Consider the following 23,640-nt stretch of genomic DNA (forward strand, 5'->3'; position numbering starts at 1 on the left):
AAAGCAACCCAAAGAACCAAATCTACAAACCCATAATAGAAACTCCACCCATCTCATCATCATTCTCCACAGCCATGATTGTGGGTAAGAATGAAACAGAGGCAGCATGCAACCCTCTCAATAAAAACTATTTGCAAAAGCAAACCACAACAAAGCAAAAACCAAGCTTTATTTATCCACAGGCCTTGCCTAGAGGTGAGGAGATACGGCTTACATCCAGAAGGAGAAGAGGAGAGCAGTTCCCCACCTGAAAGGGGTAAGGGATAGTCACCTAGTCCAGCAAGTGAGAGAGACGAGCTCTCGATATCCAAAGGAAAAAGAGAAAGAGATCTCCTGGCGAGGGAAAGATGGGTATATCTTTTTGATCCAAACGAATAACTGAATCATAGTTAGATCAACTTACTTTTTGAAATGTTATGCTAAAGTCGAAATAGTAATCCTCTCAATTAAAAAAGAAAATTGTTAAATTACTATAAAGTTTTTAGATATTGCATTATTTTTATTTTTTATTTTAATAATTATATTGCTATGTCTTTAAAGTTTAAATTTTATCAACTAAATAATTTATTTTAAAAGTTTATCCACTTTTAAATGAAAAAAGTAGTTTAATGAAATAAATTTTTTGTATAATACCCTTGCCATCTCTTCCTCTCTTTCTCTCTCTTCAATTTTGTTCTCTCTTGTTGATTTTCTCTCTCCCTCTCTTTATTTTTATGTCTTTCATTTCTCTCTCTCTCCAGAGCAAAACTAAATTCAATAATAAATCCAATAACAAAAAATTAACCCAATAAAAATAATAAATCAAAATCCTCAACAAATTCATAATATGCTAAAATAAAAATAAAATTAAAACAAACAATTCTAAAATCTCATTTCAAAATCAATAAAACTGAAATATAGCAGATTCAAATATGAAAAAATAATTCAAAATAACAAATCTAAAATAATTCACTATCTCATAATATGCAGCAGCAAAAATCAAATGAAGATTGGAAGTCTTGGGATGACAAATCAATGAGGGAGGAGAGTGATAACATAGCATCAATGGAGGAAATGCGTCACACAAAAGACAGAAGAAGAAGAAAGTTGAGTAAGTGGGAAAACGAATAAGGAGCCTATAACTACAATAGAGGGTGAAGGTGTTGTCGTGAAGGGAAAAGGACTTGGGGTAGCTAACTACAACTCGCTACATAGATAAAGGTGGGGTTCCTAGGTGTGAGCAGTTTATGACAAAAGGGGGAGGGGAGTAAGGGAGCAGTTCTTGGGTTCGTCAAGTGAGGGAGCAAGAAGGAAAAGGTAGATGGAGGGGATGTTTATGGTGAATATGGGTGGCTCATGACAATAAGGGTCTGTTTGGATAGGATGAGGAAAGGGTAAGCAATGGAAAAGTAAGAAAGTGGAAGAGTAAAGAGGATTATAATAAGAAAATTTTCATGTTTGGAAATAGATGAATTAATGAAAAGATAAAGAGAGGTAATATATATTCTTTATGTTTAGAAAAATGTGAAGGAAGAGTAAATTTAAAGGGTATAGAAATAAAAATAGTTATAATGAAAAATTGAGATTTGAGGAGTAAGGAAGAATAAGGCTTATCTTATTTATCCTTACCCTCCATTAATTTACTCATTTTTCATACAGGGGTACATAACTTACCTACCCTTCCTTATCTTTATTTATCAGTTCTTCACCCTCATCCAAATGTACCCTAAAAGGGAGGGGGCAAAGGCTTAGTTGATTTATGGAAGTTGGACAATAACATGACGAAGGTGAGGGTGATGATAACATCTTAAGTTACCTTGAAAATTAGTGTATTTTTTTAATCCATCCTTGAATTTTGTTTGTATTTTACTTTTGTCTTTTAATTTTAAATTATTTTTAAAAAATCTATGAGCTTTAATTTTATTTCACAAAAATTCTTATAACCAGCTTTATCACATTTCAAGTTAAAAAAAACAATTAAATTACCTCTCACACTAAAAAAATTGACTATTTCAACTACTATTTATTCTTATCATAAAAATATCAATGACATTACAGTGATCTGCTAACTAGAATGGAGGAGGATTTATTCTTAATTAGGAAGTGTTAAAATTACATTATAAACGTCGCACTGTAGTTTAGAGAGATTTTTTTAATAAGAAAACTAACTATTATAGGTTGAAATGATTTTTTGTTATACAAATTTAGTTTAAGAATTTTTTAGTAACAAATTAAAGTTAAGAAATAAAAGTAAAATACGAGATAAAATTTAACGATAAAACATAAAAATTACCGGTGAAAATCACTTAGTCTCAAAAATTAATTAAAATTCATCATAAACTATTTGTATCCATTTCAAACTATTATCATTATATGAATATTACTCAAATCCATCTAATTTAATAATTTTAATTAATAATTTATATAAAAAATTTATTAATAATTTTAGAAAAATATTTAAAATCTAATTATTTAAAATATAATATTAATTTTGTAAACATTATTGTAAAAATATAATATTTGTATTTAATTATTTATTTATATAAGTAAATTTAAATTTAAATTCATTTCAAATTTAGTTATAAATTACCCAAACTCATCTTAGATGCCTAAAAATAATCGAGCAATAGCGGGCAAAGTCTCTTTTGATTTCTAAGCTCATGAAGCGAGGGAGAGGAATGAGGACACGAAGAAGGTGAGAAGGAGCGAGTGCATTGGTAAGAAAGATATTTTAGTATTTTATTTATAATTAGCATATAAATGTATAAAAAAATATTTAATTAACTAAATTAAAATTCATAAACGTAACAATCTAATTGTATGATTCAATCAAAATTTATAATAAAAAAATAATTATTATGAATATTATATGATAATTAATTATTTTAGTTTAATATAATTTATTATAATAAATGAGAAATTTATTTTTATAATCTTTTAATAAAATTTATTACATATAATTTATCCATTAGATTTTGAAAAAGTATTATATGTGTTTTTTTAACATTAAGAAACTTTACTTATTTTTCATTAAATTGATAATTTTTTTATAATTAATAATTTTTTGAAAAAAAAATTATTTTATAAAAATCACATGAAATGAATTGAAAAATTTTATTAAATCATCTTATTTTATTATAACAAATTAATTTTACTTTTACCAAGCAAATAATTATAAAATATACAATAATTAGAAGTTTGAAATTTATTTATAAATTTTATTAATTTTAGACTATATTTGATTTAATTTCATTTTAAAATTTATTTTATTTATAAATGTATTTTACTGTAGAATTTATTTATAAATGAATATATTTTATATTAAATATAAAATTTATTTTAAATAAAATAAATTTTATATTTAAAATAAATAAAATAAAATAAAATGATGCATAAGAAGACAATTTTACAACTTCATTTTAAGCTTGAACTTTATATGTAAATTTTATTAATTTTAATAAAATTTAATTTAATTATAATAAATTTTATATAATTAATTATTAAAAATTTTAAATAAATTTTTATTTAAATTAAATACTAAGATTTTATGTTTATAAATAAATTTTGTAAAAGAATTCCGTAAATTTTAATTTATATTAAATATATTTTAATAAAATTTAATTTAATTATAATAAATTAATTATTAAAAATTTTAAAAAATATCTCATTTAAACCAATTATTTTTTTAAATTTCTTTATACCAAACAATACCAAAATAAACTTCACAATAATTCACCAAAAGGAAAATAAACAAATAGTTTGGCTTTATTAGTCTTGAAGGAAAAAAAGAAAAACAGAAAACGAACCTGTTTTTACTCGACTGTCGTTGGCTACAGTCTTTGAGCAGATTCAGAAGAAAAAAAAGAGTTTTCTTCTCATCGCAGAGAACCATAACTAGTTTCATTTCCTAATCGGGTAATGAATAGAGTAGATGGAAACCCTTCAACTGAAAAAAGCAACCCAATTTCGACGAAACCATCATCTAATTCAATCCCTGGACAAGGTAAAATTCCATTATCTCAGCGTTATTCTTACACACTTGCATATAGTTTCAAGATCTGAATCGGTGGAGATCTAAATCTTTCAATTTCAAGTTTAATTTGGGTTGCCCAATGTGTTCAGAATGGCGGATCTTTAGTGTGCACAGCTTTATAGGACTGTTGTAATCCTTTGTTTTCTTTGTTTTTCTGTTTGGTTTCGAGAAAATTTGATAGTATTGGGCATTGGAACGCAATATTTTATGCTTTCTTATCCTTTATTGCGTGCATTTGAGCTTGTGAATGATTGATTTTCCCTTACATGTATAGCTCATTTCAACCATGTTACTTGTGTAGTTCTGTAGGCGTAGCAGTTTTGTTGCTTCCTACAGATCTTTTTCTCCTTCAATTTCTGATGTGCATCTGCTTTGCTTTTTGCAGGATAATGTTGTGGTTGTTATTTGAACCTGTTTGTGTTCTTTCCAACTAATTAATTTAGAACTTGTAGGAGAATAAAAATAATTCAGCAACATTAGTTGGCAATATGTTGACACCTGGATTGTCATTTTTTGGTATTGGGGGTTCAAACAAGGTTAAGAATTCGTCAGAGGAAAAAAGCGAACTTGCACCAACAATCAAACTACAAACAGATAAAGATGTTTATAGGCCTGGTGATTCCTTTTTTGTTACTATTGAGATAACCAACCCCAGTAATGGCACCTCAGAGAGTGGTCTATGTTCACTCTTAATTGAAAAGCTTGGGTTTGAGATTAAAGGTATTGAGAAATTGGATCCTCAGTGGTTTTCTACTCAGAAGCCGTTGCCTGGATCTAGACAGCGGAGAGGTTTGTAAAATTTGTCGAAGTTCTTGGTAGTCTATTTTACAATCACCTATTTATTCTAATTTATTTCAAAAACAAAGGACTTAGCATTCTAAAATTTATTTTGCTGAATATTTATCTTATGTTGCCTTAAGCTGAGAAGACAATTTGATTTATCCAGGAAAGGAATTGCCAAAAATTATTAAGGATAGGCTTTTAAGGAAAGAAGGCCAAAATGGAATATTCTCTAGGATTGTACTTCTTGGGTCCCTTTTTTCTTTTAACCCTCATCCAACAGCAAGCATGCTTTCTAATATGTAGGTTTACTTCCTTGATGCATGATATTTCAGGAAAGGGTGGAGTAGATTAAAATAATTTTTTAATGCTGTATTATAGGGTGAAACAATGTGGTTGAAAAAAGTCAGGAAACAAAGTTGAGGCTGAGAAAGTTATTATTTTTCCTCTTATTTGGATTGGAGGGAAAATGTGGGGGGTAAAAAAATGTAGGAAAAGTTGCTTATGAATTATAAAATTATGGTTACATACTCCGCTACCTTATAGGAAATTTTTTTTATAGAGTTGTATAAATATTCATCATTTTCCGTTCTCGTTCTCTCAATTTGGAGAGAGAAGTTTTGGTTATCTCATACTACTTTCCACTCTCATTTTTCCCCTTCATTTTCCCCTTCCCCTATGCAATAGAAAGTAGAATATTTCCTCTAATGTTCTTCCCCTTTTTTTTTCTATCTTTCACCCTTTCAGACATAGTAAAAATCTGACACAGCTGTTTGAGCGGCCCTTTTGGAGTCATTTTGGCCTCTTCTCCATCCAATCAAGTAGCACTAATGAGAGTAGTGATTAATTAAGGATTTTTTAACATTTCAGATTTGTGACATCATTAGAAGTTTTATTTGCAAAAAGAAAAATGAAAAAGAAGTCTTTTAAGCTTTTTATTTTTTTCCCATAAAGTAGTGGTTATGTTCCTTTGTTACATTTTCAGGTGAACATGTTTTTATGGACTGCTCAACATCATCAATGGTTTCTAATCAGATTTTGTCCTCTGGGGCCACAAAAACATGTAAGCTCAGATTCTAGCATTATTTTATTATTATTAACTACATGCGAATGCTTGTGTGCTTTTTCATTTGTTGCATTGTGGTGTTAGTTATTTAGTTGTCCATTCTTTTGTTTTTATAATCTCTGTACTGAAAAATATATTTTGGGCAGATAAAAATCGATTTTTTGTGTTGATTGTCTTCATTATTGTAGTTACAATTTTTCAATATTGAATCTATGTATTAGTATGGTATCCATTCTACTTGACTTGGTGAATGCTGAATTCAATTATCCAAGCCATCTGGTTTACCTTAGTGAATTTGCTTTGATACCACATTGCCTGTAAATGAAGTGGCTATGCCCTTCCTGCTTGAAATTGTTTTATTTGTTCCCACATTCATTATGCTTGTTTTGTGCATGCCAGTGTGGGTAAAAGGCAGTTAACAAGCTGCTCCTAGCTTTTACACATGCCTTGATAATTGTTGTACAGTAAATAGTCCTCACTCCATGTGCCTGTGGTTAGTTTCTGGTTTCATGAATTGGTGTTTAATCTAAGCAGTGAATCATATATCATATTTTACCTTTTCCAAGTTATTTGATGCTGGTAGGTTAATTATAATCAATTGATTGATTTGATTACTTGATGCAATCTACAGATGTGTTGCGAACTGTGCTGCCTAGCATTATACCACCATCTTATCGTGGTGCTACCATTCGGTATCTTTACTATTTTAAGGGTACATTATCTGGACGATGGCTTATATTGGAGAATGGCCACTCTCACACTGAGTCATCAAAAGATGTCATTGAACTGGTCTGTTTGCCTAATTATCTTAGTTCCTTTGATGGTTCATGAATAATTCTATTTCTCTTGCCTTCTCTCTCTCTCTCTCTCTCTCTCTCTCTCTCTGACATCCATGAAGATCATTCTTGCACCATCCCCTGCTGTTATGCCATCAAAATTATTTGTACTTCATCCCACTTTACAGTTGATAAATGTAAGTTTACTTAGTTTAATGTCTTACATTTTGGATCGTGCATTAGTCTTTCTTGGTTTATGAGCTTCAAATGATCATACTCTTTCCTGTTGTTCATGTAGTGATGGCAGGCGACATTAATTAGTCATTTTCATAAATTGATTTTTATCATTGTCTCAATAAAATGCCTAATCTGTTGTCTAAGAAATACAACTATTTAAAGTAATGGCAAGTGCAATGCCAGGTATTTGGATAATTCACATGATATTTATGCTATGATTAATTGGTAAATTAGCTTATATATTGTACCATATAATACATTCTCTTTGTGGTGTCTATTTAAGATTGGGCTTTTCCCATTATTTTTATTTTTTTAGCCTCTCCCCTATTTTTCCTGGATGAGTAAAAAAAACAGTAAAGGGCTTCATGGGGCTGCAACTAAGTCTATAGCATAAAATTCTCAAGCAACGATATTTCTCATCAAAGTTTGAGAGTCCTAAAATATCAGTAAGAGCAAAGGAGATCTTTCCTTATCCCCAACTGCCCTCCTGTTGTAGTCCCTTCAAACTTTCTAAAAAGTAGTAAGAGGTGTAATTTTAAAAAGAAAAAAAGAAGTAAGTATTTCCTTCTTTCCTCTCTGAAAGTAATTAGCCTAAAAAAATGTTTAGAACTTGAGATTTGGCTTTATGCATGGGAAAATTTTCCTTTGAACTGTTTCCTTTTGCCTTCACGACCATTTTTCAGTCTCTTTTGTTGTCTTATATCTTAAAAGAATCACACTAATGGAACCTGTTTCCTTGTTGGTGACAATAACCATCCACTGTGGAGCTCTGCAGTTCACTCGTTTTCAATGACTCCCTGAATGCTTTTATTTATGGCATATGCCTTTGTTATCAAGTTACATTGTTTATTCGGTGGCTAGATTTTGACTGAATAGTGAGGGCAATTTTGTGCTTCTTCATGTCAGATACAGACGTGCAATTTTTGATGTTGCTTTGGCTACTACTCATGCTCTCATTCTATTCATTAGCAACTACTCATGTTCTCATTAACAGTTATGCATTTATATATAGAATTTGCTGAAACCACTCGTGTTCTTTTTATAAGTCACTTATCTTGCAATATTTTTACTACACGATTTCATATTGAGGTTTATTTCTGGTAGGAAGCTCGTGTTCCATTGCAAGTATGGGCAACTCAAAAGAGCAATGGCCTGCTAATGGAAGAAGGTCAGAGTGATGATGAGTAGTTTTTGAGTCTCATTTGCTTTGAGCCCTGAATTTGTGCATTGAATGTTTACTAATGTGGTAAATATGCAAGTATTGATTTGTATTTGGTGAATTGCTAATTGGCACTATTGGGCATCGGAGGGGTTTGCGGGAATCAGGGAGTTGGTGAAAATTAAGGCTTTGAATCTGTTGCTATCAATTAAATCACAAGGAATTGTGAAAGGAAGAGGAGGAGGAGGAGGAGGGGGGGGGGGGGTGTTGTTTGGAGATAGAATTGCTATCGTTGCATCAATTGGTTTCCGGGGGACGATTTTCTGGTAATCACTTCTTGAGAATCTTTATACTTCTAGGACTTGAGACATTTAATCCGCAGACAAGTAAAGACCAGACATTTGGGATTCATGTACACTGTCCTTAACTCAGCTGACTAGCTATAGAAGAAAAAATCTGTTGGCATAATATTACAACGTTGCATTGCCAGATACTTGAAGAGTCTTCTCTTGCTGGAGATTTAGGCTATGCTATAAAACTTTCCTGAGAACATCCAGCTGCTCCAAGTTGATTCCACTCTCAGATCAATTGTATTTAGTATCATGATTCACATTCTAATGGCTGGGGAAATCTTGGCCTTGAAATCTAAAATGTAGGCATGTTAGCCATACGGTTGTTTAAGTAGGAAAGATGGCATTATCCTTTCATTGCTTGTGGGCTAGAAATACTGATATATCTACTTTTTCCCAATCACTAAAACTTTAAATTACAATCAATGGTTTATGCAGGATATTCTGTGTCATCTGGTTTTCTTAAATTCTGTTTTCTTTCTTTGCACTTCAAGTTCTTCCTTTCTTGACAATTCTTTGCTGCGACTGTGGTCATAATTTTTGACCCTTCTGACCTTTAGTTCAATTATATCCATGATTTGCACAATTCACAAATTTCAAAAATACTTATTATGCAGTTTTCCTGAGTTTTTTTTGTCATTTGCTTGTTCTTTTTACACTCCCTGCACATGATTATGAGTTGAATTTGATGATGTGTCCTAATTATGTTTTGTTATTATATCAGACACATAGCATGTAACAAAGCATTTGTATTAAGAGATATTAGATCTAATTTCTTTTTATATCCCTTAAACGATTAACATCAGTACTATTGATTTCTTCAATGCTGTCAGGGATTGTTCCTGCTACAACCCTCCAACTGGATGTATACTGGAAAGCAATGGATGGAGATTCTGAATGGGTAGGTAGTTTATCATGTAATCTATTCTGAATGGATGTATACTTCATGACATATAAAGCCTGAATGCATGTGCAGGAGTGTTCATTTTGGGGTCATTTAACATTATTTTCATGCAATGCCTTCTGCTAGCTATTTGAAATTATAAAGTTTGAGTTATTCAATTGGTCTTCGGACACAGGCTAGAGCAAACTATATAGACAATGGAGTTGAGGAAGGTTATGACAGTTCCAGAGATGAAATCTCATCTGTTTCTTCCTACAATCCTACTAAAGAAAGCATACACAAGACCTTTGGAAGTTCCTTGTCCTTGCAATCATTTGGAGCTAGGTCTTCAAATGTGGATGCTTCACATATTGAAGGAGGACGTACAAGTTTATCAATTCTAGCACCTCCTCGGCTATCTGTGGCTGAGGTTCTATATGCTTCTGGTGCAGGTAAGTCAGTGGAATCAATGACTACATCTACTCTAACATTTATTTATTTATTATCTTTTTAAGATTAAAGAAGATAGTGAATTAAGATAGGTGGAAATTGTGGCAACAAATGGTGGAACAAGTTCCTTTCTTACAAAAATAGAAAAGAAACAAAGATGTTAGTATAGAAGAACTCTCTCCAATCTTGATGAATCAACCAATACAGCCCCTCTAGAAATATCTAAATCAGAAGACCATGAATTGATGTCAGGGAAAGCAATTCTATCTCACATATGCTGCAAAGGGAAATAATCATCTTTGAAATTTTAGGATTCCAGTCTGGCTAAACACTAATCCACTGCAAATTTTATGCACTTGAAATAACTTTTTGTTTTTCATCCCTTTCAAACCAGTCACTAATGAGCCCTCCATGCATTAGGGTAAGCCCATTGTTCATTAAGTATGCTGAAAAGCCTATTCTGTATACTCAGTGTGAATGAACAATGCACCAAAAAAAAAAAAGGATGGCTGTTCTTCTCACCGTTATGAGAGCACATAACATACGGACTAATTGATGATTATTTGTCCAATGAACCTGCAAGAAATTGTTGGTGTTAATCCTATAACCACGGACTGAATATAATTCCTTATCTTAGAGGGAATCTCAGGGTCTCTTTAGTTATGGAAAAAGGGTTTATGTTCAAGACAACGTTTCCACACAAACAGAAGACTAAGGTTTTCTATTGGAATCTAATAATTTTCAGGTTTTCTAGAAAGCTGAAATGAATTTTTCTCTTTTTTTTTTTAAAAAAAAAGTTTATACCAATATTAGAAAACAACTGAAATTTATTTTCTGTCATATTCTTTTATAAAGCTTTTTTACTTGTTTCCCATGCTATTACCAGCACTGCTACAAACACATCACTGCATATGGGCCCCCCTGCCCCCAAAACATACACTGCCACCACTAATGAAACTGTACTTTTGCAAATGCTAACAGCCTGACAACCACCACAATTTTCATTGCTGCCCACCATCAACCTATTTATCACCATCTTTACTCATATTGAAAGGAGTAATTCAGCTGCTGCCATTGTCATCTCCACCCACCATTAGCATCTTACTATGACCACTGTGCCCTATTTGAAGAAACAATTATTTCCTCCAATTTTTATACCTTTAAATATTACTTCTACAATCTTTTACTTTTATTTAACTAATCCCATAATAAATGCAATCTATATTGAGCAGTAAAAAGTATTAGAGAACAAGGAGGGAAATGAATTATTTTCTATTTTTCAATGAGAAAAAACTGGAAATGAAAAAAAAACCAAAACGTATTTTCTACGAGTAAAAATCCTTAATTTTTCAAATATGGTTAGTAATAGGAATTAGAACTGGGACTGCTAAAAGCCAAGGTGAAGAATGATTTGTGTTAGGAGATCCTTGTACTATTGAAAGTCCTTTATTGGATTGACAATTTGACTACTGGATCTGTTTTGTTGAAGAAACAGCTTTCTGAACAATAGATTGTCTTTTAAAACAGATGTTTCATCACCTGACAAGTCAGCATCTATCATCTCTTCAAGCCAGCAGCAAAAGATTGTGAAACCTCATTCTGAAGATAGTATTGTTGGGGAACCCTCTCCACGTGGCGTAGGAATCAGCGAACCAGCAACATGTAAATTATCAAACGGCTTTTTTCTTTCTTTCTTTTTTCCTTTTTGAAGATCATAAATACTTATCATATATTTAAAATCTACTCTAATTTGTTTATATACAAAACTGGTAAGCTTATTTGTTGCAAACATTTTCTGCAGCAGAAGGCTTTATTCGAGGAAAGTCTTACAACATCAGGATGGATGATCAAGTTCTGTTGAGATTTTCCCCAAAGAATTCTGACTCTACTTATTACTTCAGTGACATGGTAATGGCAGTTTTTTTATTAATTCTTAGGTCTGTTTCTCAGAATTTAACATTCATGACATCTTTTTCCCCCTCTTGTTTTACTAAACTGTGTTAATGACAGATTGGCGGAACTCTTACTTTTTTCCATGAAGAAGGATCAAGGAGATGCCTTGAGGTAACCATAAATGACAGGCAATTAAAAACAATTAACCACAATATGTAAACAAATTGTGAAACTGGAAATATATATCTAGAGAAAGCTTAATCCCTCTAGAGTGGGGAGTGTGCAATCAGTCGGTTCAGTTCCGAATTGAACCAAACCAGAAAAACCAAAGTACTAAAATCATGTAAAATAAAAACTGAACTGAAATGATAGAGGAACCAAATTGAACCGAACCAAAATAGTTCAGTTCGGTTCATCGGTTTTGTGCAGAATACCAAACACATGATGCCGTTTTCACTCTTCCTCCCGCCCAGCTAGGAACAAATTCTAATAACTAAAATACCTAGATTGCATAGGTGTTTATAGTCTAATAACTAATTCTACTACTACTAGGATTAGGAATCTCAAAATAGGAAAACACTAAACCAGTACTAATTCGGAAAATACTAAAGCTAATAGAACTTTTTAAATATTCCTAAATAATAATAGATTTCCTAAATAATAGAAATTTAAACTCCCTAATTATAATAGAATGAAAGATCTAGCGTCACAACTAAAAATTAAATCAAAATAATTTCTAAATCTAGTCTTCCTTGACTGTATCATTCTCCTATGATTGGAGGAAACTCATCATTGAGTTTTGTAGTGTTGAAGAATCAAGAACTGAATTTAGAGAACAAGCAACTCTATCTTCTTGGATGGTAGCAATAAGAGTGAAATAAGAACTTCATTCTTTTCTTCATCTTCAAGTACATTTGTAGTCACAACTACAGTTGAAAGACTCGATGCTTCAGCATGAATAAGAGAATTGGATAAATTTTCAGTTTCCATTGTATTCTTCATGGGTTGTTTTTCTTCTTTCCCTATGATAGCTTCTTCAAACTTTTCTGGCTCATTATTTCAGCTTCTTTCTCTAGAATAGGTTCTTCAAAATTTTCCAATTCAGCCTTATCATCTTGGATTTCTAGATGTGAAGTCTTAACAATAAAAACTTTGGATTTTAAAGTTACACTTCGTGCTCTTCATTATGAAATTCTTGCCTTGCATCCTTATGAGTTGTAATTATATCCTCAAGAATTCTTGATAGCATTTCCAACTTTGCTTTCATCCTCTCCAAAGTTTCTTCAAATTTCTGCTCGCCTTTTTCCTTGAGTTTTTTTTTTTCTTGAAATTGAAAATTTGAGCACGTATCATAAGCCAAATAGTTAGATCTTATTTGTGGCTAAATAAAAGAAGTTTTCCAATATACTTGTTGAATATATATTCCTTCTTCCATACTTCAAGTTCTCTCTTCCTAACTCATAAACGTTGTCTGATGGTTTGAAATTCATAAAATAAGTTAAGAAGACAATATTCAACGCCGCCATATGAATCTCTCAAATAATATATCTCATCTAATTATACTTTGTAAAAATCAATTTCAGCTTTTAGTCTTTGAATATTGGCCCATATGGAATCTAGTTGTTAAGGAAAAGATGTAATCTTCAAAGGTACAAAGAATAGGGGTAGCACCATTTTTTTTTTTTTTGTGGCATAGTGGGAAAGAGAATTTGTCGCTGCTTGCAAATTCAGGCGAAGTGGGAAATAAAATCTGCTGTTGCTGCTTGCAAATTCCGGTGCTATGAGAGAGGAAATCCAGTACTAGTTGAATTTGTCCTTGTATTTCTCATTCCTACAAAAGTTCTTTTTTTTTTCCTTGTTAGAAGATGGCTGCCCAACTTAAGATTCACTTTAAGTTGGCTGCAGGATTGTCTTAAGTGTGGTGATTGAATCCCGCTAGGAAAGTTTTAGTGTTGTCTTTTAGTTGCAAAGTAACTGCATTTGACTACAAAAGTTATTTCCTTGCAAATTGCAAATCATGTTAACTTTTGGCTGTAAAATCGTGATGTTGGACTCCAATAAATCAACGAAACTTAACTAGCCAAATGCGTTTGGTGGATTGAAAAAGGCTACATGGTCGAGGAAGAGATTAAGAAATCTCGGTTGAATTTTCTTTGGTGCCAAATTGATGTAGAACCAACAGAACACTCTAAGGGAAAAAGAAATAAACTCTCAAATTTTATTAATTATCCATAATAATCAGAATAAGCTCTCTACCAAAATACCTAGATTACATAGGTATTTATAGTCTAATAACTAATCCTACTATTGCTAGGATTAGGAATCCTAAAATAGGAAAACACTAAACCAATACTAACTGTGAAAATACTAAACCTAATAGAACTTTTTAAATATTCGTAAATAATAATAGAATTCTTAAATAATAGAAATCTAAACTTCCTAATTATAAAGAATGAAAGATCAAATTTCATAATTAAAAATTGAATCAATATAGTTCCTAAATCTAGTCTTCCTTGACTGCATTATAGTATTGAAGTTGACTGGAAAGATGGCATCTTGTAGGTCTCAATAACACTGGAAACTTCAGAGACCATAAATAGGCGTTTTGTTCATCCTTCTCGCAGGAATTCCCCAACAATCACAAGGGTATGATGCCTGGGCATATGCAGTTTTGCTCATTGATTTATTTATGGATGCTGTAACATACAAGTTCTATTTAAAAAAAAAAAATAACTTTCATGATTTATCTGAATTGTTGTGGGATAATCATAAGTTCATAACTTTTTGTTTTCATTGACATCTATTTCACTATAAGTATGCTCTATTACGTATATATTCATATTGTATGTGTTTACATGTCAACATGTTGACTAGAAAGTATGGGAAGTTTTAATTCATAAGAAAGAAAGTATTATGAAGTCAATTTGATCTCCTTTCAATTCAGATGCCAGCTTATTGTGTGTCCAAATTCAATATCTTGAAATCCTAAGAAGCTGGCAGTGTATAAAAGTAGTAGCAATTTCTGTTTTTTGGTTATTGCAATCAATATAATAGATAGGTCTAGTTCATTCATATCTGATACTGGGTGTCTAACTTAAATGTATTTTCACAGCTTACCATCAAATGTTAATATTTAATTCAAGTTCTTTATTTCAGACCGTTTAGAATAGTCCATGTGGTTAGAGGGAATGACAGTGAAAGCCTATACTTAAGTGACAGCAATCAGTTCAGGCAATGGGAGTGATCTTTATCTTCACTATCTAATCAAATACTTTCATAACATCTAAAGACCAAGGTAGCAGAGAGCTAAATATCTTGTTTGGCAGTATCCTGTGCTTGAATGGCAGTAATCAGTTCCAGCAATTAGAATGACTATTGCCCTTTTCTATCTAATTAATTGTCCTTTCATAATATCTAATGACTGAAGTAGCAGAGAGCTAAATTTCTTGTGTGGCAGTATATACTGTGGCTTAAAAAAATGCAACTGTTATCTTATTTTGTTCTCTTTTGGAGTGTTACATATCATGTAGAACTTCTACAAATGTTCATAAAATCAATTTTCTTCTGTGCTTGATTTTATCCAAATAAAAACCAAACTTCTCGTCTTAAAGTATGTATTTTTTGGAATTTTGTTATTCAAGCATGTTTTTCATATATTTTCAATCAAATCTTTTTCTTTTTCCTATCAATAAAAAAGTAGAATGTCAAACTTAATACGTCTTGAAATAACTGATCTGATACATGAACTTGAAGTAGCAGAGCCAAACAGTTCCTTTGAGACACTAAAAGTGATTGCTGTGAGCTCCTTCACCAAACTAACCCCCTCACCCAAAGGAAAAAAAAAAAAGAACCATTTTCCTCTCCTTTTTCTGCTGGCTAATCTAGTGTCATGAACTTCAGGCATTTAGCGTCTGAACTTAGAATTCTTTAATCTTTATCTGCCTATTAATATTCTTAAAATTTCATTTCATAAAATGTATGCCACATCATCCTTGTAGGTTCAGAGTGATCATCATGAGGTTGTTGCAGATTTGGTGCAGACCAGCTTTCTTTTTTCTGTACCCACGGATGGGCCCATGTCCTTTTCTACTCCACATGTCTCTGTGCAATGGGTTCTACGATTCGAATTTTTTACCACACCAAAGAATGTGGACTGGACAAGGTATTTCCTTTCCACATGTTATTACATGAAGATTTTGCTGCAAAGGTTCTTTTGATCTTTAAACATAAATTTTGCTCCCAGTTGGAAATTATTGTCATATGGTGTGCCGCTGCTGCTGGCAGAGACTGTAGGATTATATCTGTTCTGCAGTTCTGCTACTCATTTTCTTTAAAAACAAAAATGTGTTATGACTCAGCCCATTTTTTACTTACTCTTGGTTGCTAAGTTGAGGTGACAAGTTGAATCCACAATAGAATACATGTTTAAGCGTAAGACAGGAAGAGTTCCTGAAATGCCAACTATAGGAACATTACTTTTGTTTGGAGAATTAGGATTTCTAAGGGAGTCCACCAAAATATAGGCAAATAGTAATCATTTTATGAGAGCTTTCTATCCTTGAGGAATATTTTGTGTGCTGCTATTTGCCCTCCATGGTTAGCTATAAGCATCTCATTCCTCTTTAAATGACCAAAAACAATTTGTGTGTAGAAAGAGATGATTCTCATTAATTTCAATTAATTTGTACATGGGTATATATATATACAATTGATTCCTATAATTGTGTTCTACTAATTAGGAAGAAATCCTAAATAAGAAATCCTAAATAGGAATACAGAATACATAATATACAGAGAAATAATATAGTGATTGACTTTCCATAACATAGTGATTGACTTTCCATAATACTCCCCCTCAAGTTGGAGCATAGATGTTAATCATGCCCAACTTGTTACAAATGTAGTCAATCCTAGCTCCATTCAGAGCTTTTGTGAAAATATCTCCTAACTGCTCTCCAGTTTTAATGTGTCCTATTGAGATGATCTGTTGTTGAATCTTTTCACGAATAAAGTGACAATCAATCTCAATATGTTTGGTCCGCTCATGAAACACCGGATTAGAAACAATATGAAGAGCAGCTTGATTATTACACCACAATTTTGCAGGCAGGGAGGTCTTAAAACCTGTTTCATCTAGTAATTGAAGTATCCACATTACCTCACATACTGATTGTGCCATGACTCTGTATTCGGATTCAACACTAGATCGAGAAACTACACTCTGCTTCTTGCTTCTCCAAGATATCAAATTTCCTCCAATAAAAACGCAATATCCAGTAGTTGACCTCCTGTCAACCTTAGATCCAGCCCAGTCGGCATCTGAAAAACATTCAACATTCAAATGCCTATGATTACCATATAACAAACCTCTTCCTGGAGCGCCCTTCAGATAACACAAGATTTGTTCCAAGGCTTCCCAATGAGCAACAGTTAGGGAAGATATAAACTGACTTACCACACTAACGGCATAAGCAATGTCAGGACGAGTGACTGTAAGGTAGTTCAATTTTCCTACCAATCTCCTGTATCTCTCTGGATCTTCAAACAACTCACTATCCGATTTGTAAAGTTGGAGTCATTGGTACGCTACAAGGCTTAACACCTAATTTTCCTGTCTCTGTCAATAGATCGAGGACATATTTTCTTTGAGACAAGAAAATACCCTTCTTACTTCTCATAACTTCGATACCCAAGAAATACTTTAACAATCCCAAGTCTTTGGTCTGAAATTGAGTTTGGAGGAAGGTTTTAAGAAATGAAATACCTGCAGAGTCACTCCCAGTGATGACAATGTCATCCACATAGACTACCAAGAGAATTAGATCAGCCTCAGATTGCCTATAAAATAATGAGTGATCACACTTACTCTTTTGCATATCAAATTCCTGTAATGCTTCACTGAATCTCCCAAACCATGCCCTAGGACTTTGTTTCAAGCCATAAAGAGACTTCCGAAGCCTACATTAGCATCTAAAGCCTCTATTTCCTCTTTCATAGCATCACACCAGCCAGGATGAGACAGTGTCTCATCAACAGTATTAGGGATAGGAACAGAGTCTAAAGAAGTAACAAAACACCGAGAACAAGAAGACAATTGATTATAAGAAACAAAAGAAGAGATAGGGTAAGTACATGAACGTTTACCTTTACGAAGAGCAATGGGTAAGTCTAGATCAGAATCATGGTCAGTATGAGGTACAGGATCTCCCAACGAAGTAGCTGGTGGAGGATCTGAGTCAGGAATCTCCAATCTCCTGGAATAAACATGAACAACGGGGGGTCGAGTAGGTCTAGAAACAGAAGGAACAGGCTGTGGGAGAGGACTAGACATTGGTTGGACAGTATTTATTAAGAGATCATCCTCCTCCCCCTGACTCTCACACACAGAGGATGGAGGAAAAAATGGAGTGGACTCAAAAAATGTGATATCTGCAGAAACAAGATAACGATTAAGAGTAGGAGAGAAACAACGGTACCCTTTTTGGAGTCGAAGTACCCAAGGAAGACACATTTGAGAGATTTTGGATCCAATTTAGTAACCTGTGGACGAACATCATGCACAAAACAGGTACAACAAAAAATACGGGGTTCAATAGGGAACAAAGATTTTGTAGGAAACAAAGTAGTATAAGGAATATCCCCATTAAGGACAGAAGACGGCATACGATTGATCAAAAAACATGCCGTAGAAACTGCATTCGCCCAAAAGTGTTTAGGTACTTTCATTTGAAAAAGAAGAGCACGAGTTACCTCAAGAAGATGACGATTTTTTCTTTCGGTCACGCCATTTTGGGATGGGGTATCTACACAGGAAAACTGATGAAGAATGTCATTTTGTGTCATATAAGGCTGAAATTGTGCTGAAAAGTATTCTTTGGCATTGTCACTTCTTAATATGCGCACAGAAATATTAAATTGAGTTTTGATTTCATTACAAAAGGCACAAAAGATAGAAAACAACTAAGACCGATTCTTTATTAAATATAACCAAGTAACACGAGAGTAATCATCAACAAAAATAACAAAATAACGAAATTCAGTTTTAGATGTAACAGGACAAGGACCCCAAACATCAGAATGAACTAACTCAAAAGGGGATGAAGCCCGTTAATTAACTCTAGACACAGAAGGCAAACGATGATGTTTTGCAAACTGACACGACTCACATTCTAGTGCTGATAAAGACTGAAATTGAGGACACAGCTTCTTCATGGTAGACAAAGAAGGATGACCCAATCTACAATGAGCTTCAAGAGGTGTTAAGGTACTGGAGCAAACAAGCGACCGCGGTACATGATTTTTCAGAATGTAGAGACCACCTGACTCGCGTACTCTACCAATAATCTGCTTCGTCGTAAGATCCTGAAACAAACACTGATCAGAAAAAAAGAAAACAAAACAATTTAAGGTACGAGTAAGTTTACTAACAGAAAGTAGATTAAAAGAGAATTTTGGTAGACACAAAACAGAAGACAAAGAAATTGACGAAGTCGGGTTCGCAGTTCCAGAACCCATGACACAAGAAGTAGAACTATCAGCTAAAGTAATGAGAGAAAGTGAGATTAGACGAAAAGCGGATAGAAGACTAGAATTACTCATGTGATCCGTCGCACTGTAATCAATAACCCATTTGGATGAAGAAGACACAAGGCATGTAGTGGATTTACGACTCGTGATCGCAGTGAGGGAACCGGTAGGCTTTAGAGATGCTCGACATCGGGAAAATTGCAAAAATCTTCTGCAGATACCAAAATAGTTTTCAGAGGAAGATATCGTAGAATTCTCACGCCATATTTGCCATCTGTGATCGCTGATTTTTCCTCTTAAGTTTCGGACAATTATATATTGTATGGCTGTGCTCATGGCAATAATAACAAATGACTCCTCTTGAGTCTGATTAGAACTAGCCTCTCCATTACTTCAATTGCTGTAATTCCTCCTCTACTTCCTCTTCTATTACCGTTGTCCATTTGGATTACGGCTAATAAGAGTACTACAGCTATGAAGATTGAGTACTCTCTGCTGAAGGACCCGTGTGAACGTTTCATGCAAAGAGGAAATCTCGAATCGAGAGAATCGAGATTTAGCATCTCATACTCAAAGAAGGCACGCAAGAAAACTCATAATTGCTCCCATTGGGCCTGCTGAACTTTCACATCAGGACTAAAAGGCAACAATACATTAAGTTCCTCATATACCCGTTTAAAATCCATAAAATAAGCCGTGAGAGACTTATCTTCTTTCTCAGCACGGTAGAATGACTTACAAACATCATAAATACGGGAGATATTTCCTTTACTAATCCATCAATTCCTTAACAAATTCACAGTGATTAATTAAACTAATTACCTCACTATGAATCGAGTTCCGAAGCTGCAAAAACAACCGAGCATCCTCCCTTAGCCAAGTTTGTCGTGTATCATCAGTGGGTGGATCTTTAGTAAGGTGATCATCCTTATCAATGCTACACAACTAGACCCTAACATTCTTACTCCATTCTAGGTAATTTGAACTATTAAGCTTGTGTTTCGTGATCTTAGTCATCACCGGAATCACATTAGAAATAACATTCTTATTGTCTGCCATTTGTTGAGACAAAGAAAACTAACCGAAACGCTAATCCAAAGTGCTTATAGCAACAAAATAACCCAAAATCACAAATCAAGCAAATACCGAAATAGGATCTGAGAGCCAAACCTCAGAAGTCCTTTAATGGTATACTGGATCAGGCAACAGCACACAGTGGTGGAATGAGGGGTTGAGCCGACGCCGGCAATGTTGATCAGGGTTGAAACTGCCGGTCGGCGGCCAAGGTCTCTCCTGAGCTGGGTAGTGAGAACAAATAGTCACCCTAGATTGATGACCTGCTCTGATACCATGTAGAAAGAGATGATTCTCATTAATTTCAATTAATCTGTACATAGGTATATATATACAATTGATTCCTATAATTGTGTTCTACTAATTAGGAAGAAATCCTAAATAAGAAATCCTAAATAGGAATACAGAATACAGAATATACAGAGAAATAATATAGTGATTGACTTTCCATAACATAGTGATTGACTTTCCATAACATTATGAAATCAACTTTTGTATAAATAATTAAGTTTAAGTGAATGGAAGTTTGAGCCAGCAGTAGTAGAAATATATGCAATCAGAAAAGATATCAAAACTGATAGTCGAGAGGATCTTTTGTACAAAAGATCTGTGTTCTCCGCCATGTGGCATTGAGTTTTTTATGGTTAAAGGTTGAGTATCTAGTGGTCTTGCAATCCCTCTTTGCATTATTCAGGTGGGTGAGTGAACTTGCTATCTCCTGTCTTCAGCAATCTGTTGCATGTTAACTGTGTTAGCCACTTCTTGGTACTTTGCTGGGTTTCCATCCTCTCTCTCTCCCCCCTCTTTCAAACTGACTTTATTTTAATTCATTTCATTTTTCATTCATTGTCAGTGACGAAAACAATTACACATCCTCATGCAAACGTGCGTTGATATAGTTGTAGATGTGACGGTGTACTCAAATTGTTGTTTTTCTTTTGTTAGTAATACTGGAAAAATTTTGTAACTTAGTAAATATATACTCAGTTTGTTATGGCTACATGCTTCTCAGCAGTAGTTAAATGTTTCAACCATGTCTTTTGTATTAAAAGTCTCTTTGATCTTCCAAATTCAGATATGAGCATCCTCTTCTGGTAGAGGGTAGAGACAAGAGTGACTGGGTTCTCCCCATAACTGTGCATGCACCTCCGCCTGGTACTCTAGGAGCGCATACCCGAGATGAGAAGCATTTCTCTTTGGAACCTTTGTGGGTTCGTACTTGAAGGTACAAGTCTCATTTGTTATTTAGCTCATTTATCATAGAAACCATTATGCTCTTCGGTCTTAACAGAATGAGTAAATTTAAAGAGTTATTGTTTGCAGCTCAATTTTTTTTTTAAATCTGTTTTTGGGAAATTAATTAGCTTCTAACAAATTTTGTAGTGGAAATTGTTTCTATCTTTTAAATTCTACCTTTTTGGATTGTTAGAGGATGAACTATATTTTTCATATCATCAACTGGAAATTCTTGACTAGTGAAGTGCCCAAATTTGTTTCTAATAAGGTTGAGACTAGGTCATTTATAGCTTCAAAAGAAATATATGTTACTTTTCTGTTTAGTTTATCATTTTGTTGTTAAAGCTAACAAGCATGAACCACGAATGATAACACTGGCCAAAATCTCTCTTCATGCCTACACATATGCAAAGTTCTCTCGCAATGAATGTGCAGTTTTATAGCATGCAAACATCATTTTGCAGGAATTTAATGGAATGTCTTAGTCAACATGGTGTTTTGACTAAATGAATTCCATAAAATTTTATGGAATTCATTTATGATTCTACACTTTTCATGTTTGGAATATAAAATTTTATAGAATTTATTTATCTTTCGTGTCTTGTCATGTTTGAAAACAAGTTATTCATTTGAAACTCTTAATTATTTATTTTTATAGAATTCATTGTTCTCTGAACAAATTCGATCAAATGAAATGCCACTCTTCTTCTTGTAAATCTCTCCCTTCATTTGTGCATGCTCTTTTTCTCTTGTGAACTCTCTCTCTCTCTCTCTCTCTCTCTCTCTCTCTCTCTCCAAATATAAATTATTCAGATTCTAAGCCAACAATCTTCATCCCAATGTTTATTTCTTCATTCTATATAAAATTCATTTGAAATTAAAATGAATTACTTGTCCATTTTTTTTCATAGTTCTGTTCAGCATTTACAGTGATAAAATTGATGAAAACCTGCTTCAAGAGTCAAAAGTACCTATTCATCAACTAATTTTGGACTAGATGTTGATCTAGTTGTATGTAGGTTAAATGTTGGGAGAAACTTTTGACATAAATTCATTGACTGACTCGGTTCTTATACTTATTTTTTGTTTATTGTATTTTTATAAATGTTGTTTAAATCGGCTGTTTAATGTAATATAGGTTTAGGAACTGATCGTAAAGCAAAATGAATGGAATCCATCTTGGGGTTTTATGGCTTATGAAGAGGAGCCAAGAGTAGCTGGCTTAGCTTCATTTCCATTTAAAGGTAATCTTGCCTTATTAGCTTAAGCAAAGTCATCTAAAGAAGATGTGCAAATGCTGAGGAAAAAAGGGATGTCTCCCCATATTGGGTCTTAAAACTGCAAGAAGTGCTGACCCAACTTTAAATTTTGTCACCTAATATTGGGAGTAAATCGGCCTAAGCACAAATGATCTTTTAGCACTTGAGCTATGCAAGTATGACTGGTAAGATATGCAGCAGAAAATGTAATCAGTAAAATTGATAATCACTACTGAATTAATAGTCATAAATCATGATGATTCCATTAGAAGTTATTTCTAAAGATGTATCGACAACTTTTATTGGAGGATTAAGTTACAGTCAGGTGCTGCCTCGTTTTTCAATGGATGGAATTAGATCTCGTGTTTGTGCACATTGGTTGATGTTCATGGTTGATTACCGGATCTAAGACGTTAGATTTTTTTTTTTTTTTTTTTTGAACAGAGACATTATGTTCTCATCTCAATTGGATATCCAAGTTCTCATATGACTAGTATCTTCCACGAGATGAAAACTATAGCAATTTCAACTATTTTAGAGGATTCTCAAAATTTAGAATACTTGAATACTTATGACCAAGTGAACCTTACCGGTTCCATGGAATCAAGGTGGTCGCTGGTCATGACATTACCTCTAAAAGTCCAGAACTAAACTTCTCGTTACAATCACCGATCAAACTCGAATTTTAATTCCAAGAAATAGAAGTAGACAAGTCTTCCTAAGGCTAAATAAAACTAGATTTTTTTAAAAAAATAAAAAATGAAAATTTGAAAAAGAAAAATCGAAATTGAAGTAGTCCTTAAAGACCGTTTTGAAATCAGCCCATAGCCGGTTTGAGATAGAGAGAGTAGGACAAGGAAAGATAAGAAAATGCGAAGGATGGATGACTAGGTGAGAGAGGTGAGCAAGACGAAACAATTCAAAAACGTAATATTTTT

General features: G+C 33.3%; 1 protein-coding gene across 1 annotated transcript; it reads left to right on the top strand.

The window, feature by feature from the left end:
• The first annotated feature begins 3,748 nt into the window (after positions 1-3,748).
• Positions 3,749-23,077, top strand: LOC110641229 (uncharacterized). Its single transcript, XM_021792872.2, has 14 exons — positions 3,749-3,982; positions 4,398-4,801; positions 5,778-5,855; positions 6,490-6,647; positions 7,976-8,039; positions 9,214-9,281; positions 9,460-9,715; positions 11,241-11,375; positions 11,515-11,621; positions 11,724-11,777; positions 14,169-14,252; positions 15,605-15,768; positions 21,283-21,432; positions 22,582-23,077. The coding sequence occupies exons 2-13, from the start codon at positions 4,501-4,503 to the stop codon at positions 21,428-21,430; spliced, it is 1,617 nt and encodes a 538-aa protein (XP_021648564.2). The 5' UTR covers positions 3,749-3,982; positions 4,398-4,500; the 3' UTR covers positions 21,431-21,432; positions 22,582-23,077.
• The last annotated feature ends 563 nt before the right edge of the window (positions 23,078-23,640 follow it).

Source organism: Hevea brasiliensis, chromosome 6, assembly GCF_030052815.1.
Source record: "Hevea brasiliensis isolate MT/VB/25A 57/8 chromosome 6, ASM3005281v1, whole genome shotgun sequence".
Classification (NCBI taxonomy): Eukaryota; Viridiplantae; Streptophyta; class Magnoliopsida; order Malpighiales; family Euphorbiaceae; genus Hevea; species Hevea brasiliensis.